The sequence below is a fragment of the Fukomys damarensis genome, unplaced genomic scaffold, assembly GCF_012274545.1.
Source record: "Fukomys damarensis isolate Sample0158 unplaced genomic scaffold, DMR_v1.0_HiC HiC_scaffold_17, whole genome shotgun sequence".
Classification (NCBI taxonomy): Eukaryota; Metazoa; Chordata; class Mammalia; order Rodentia; family Bathyergidae; genus Fukomys; species Fukomys damarensis.
This window is the reverse complement of record NW_022900929.1, coordinates 32,695,640-32,696,994: the sequence shown is the minus strand read 5'-3', so window position 1 is coordinate 32,696,994 and position 1,355 is coordinate 32,695,640. Positions and strand designations below refer to the sequence as shown.

Sequence of the window (1,355 nt, the reverse complement as noted above, 5' to 3'; positions counted from 1 at the left end):
TTTTTTTTTTTTTTGCACAGTATACCTTATACAGTACTGTAATTTTTGCTGATTGTACTGTATACAACAGCACTATAATTTTATGTTCTGTTGTACAATACTGTGTGTAAGTTATGTAAATAAACGCAAAGTCATCAAGTTGGAGTTTCCTTTGGCCATTTCTTTGTCCTGAATATTGTAATGTACATACTATATACCATTCCTCATTTAGAGACCAATTTACTTAACGACTTAGTTGCAGGAACAAAACTTGGTTTTTAACTGAGAACTGTTGAGAGGGTTAAGCCCTGTTTACTCACTTCCCAAAGGTTGTTTATCCAAATACCATGAACATAAATTTGGGGATTAAATTTCTAAAGATGGAGTAGGGGGATATGTTCAAACTGTAGCATACTGTTTCCTCATGTTTCTGAGGATATTTCTAATTAATTTAGTGTTAGTGGGAAGTAGTGACAGATTTATTTGTACTGCTGTATTTAATTTCAGTGCTGTGGGGTGAGCCAAAGGCCTTCACACTGAGTACATCCCCTGCTGTTTTCTAGGTTTTTTTTTGGGTACCGGGGATCAAACTCGGGTCCTTGTGCTTGTGAAAACCTGTTTTCTAGGTTTTATTTTGAGACAGGGTTTTTACTGAATCACCTAGGCTGGGCTTGAACTTGTGATCCTCCAGCATTAGTCTCCCAGGGTGCTGGGATTATAGGCATGTGCCACCACATTGGTGGAAATGTTTTTGTTTAATAAAAACAGATTTTTTTTTTTTTTTTGGTACCGGGGATTGAACTTGGGCCCTTGCACTTGCAGGGCAGGAGGCAGAACCACTGAGCCAAATCCTCGGCCTAAAAACAACTTTTGAATAATAGTACAATCAATGGCCATGAGGAAATAATGTGCTGTTAAGGTTCCACCATGTGACTACTGATAACGGATCACTTCTTGTAATTGGGGAGCCACACAAATATCTTGTGACTCTCACTATCCAGTATAGCATAGATGGTTGCTGTCTAGTAAGATCACATGAAATGAATAAAAGGGGTGTAATTTGAAGGAATGGACATACGCAGAGAATGAAACACCTAGTTTTGTGAGATGTGTTTGCTGTGTGTTATGCAAAGTAATGAAATATTTTTGATATAATTTTATAGGATGATTTTTCAGGATTGTCACCATATGAAAAGAAGAGACTAAAGAACATATCAGAAAATGCAAAGTTTTTTGCTTCTCTTCAGTTGTCTGAGGTTTGTGTGAAGTTTATAATTAAAATCAAGATACTACTTACCCCTCCTGTCAGTAGATTAAAATATTTTAAAACGTAAGCTCTGTAGCTGTAAGGTAGCATACATATATTTATATATATA

General features: G+C 36.2%; 1 protein-coding gene across 2 annotated transcripts in view; it reads left to right on the top strand.

Annotated features, from left to right (window-relative positions):
• The window catches only part of Wdr76 (WD repeat domain 76), a 60,204-nt gene that overhangs the window by 2,677 nt on the left and 56,172 nt on the right, over positions 1–1,355 (top strand). For both annotated transcript variants that reach the window (XM_019207598.2, XM_010624857.2), the window contains exon 3: positions 1,143–1,235. In XM_019207598.2, coding sequence (XP_019063143.1) covers positions 1,143–1,235 — 93 coding nt within the window. The remainder of the gene's footprint in view (positions 1–1,142; positions 1,236–1,355) is intronic.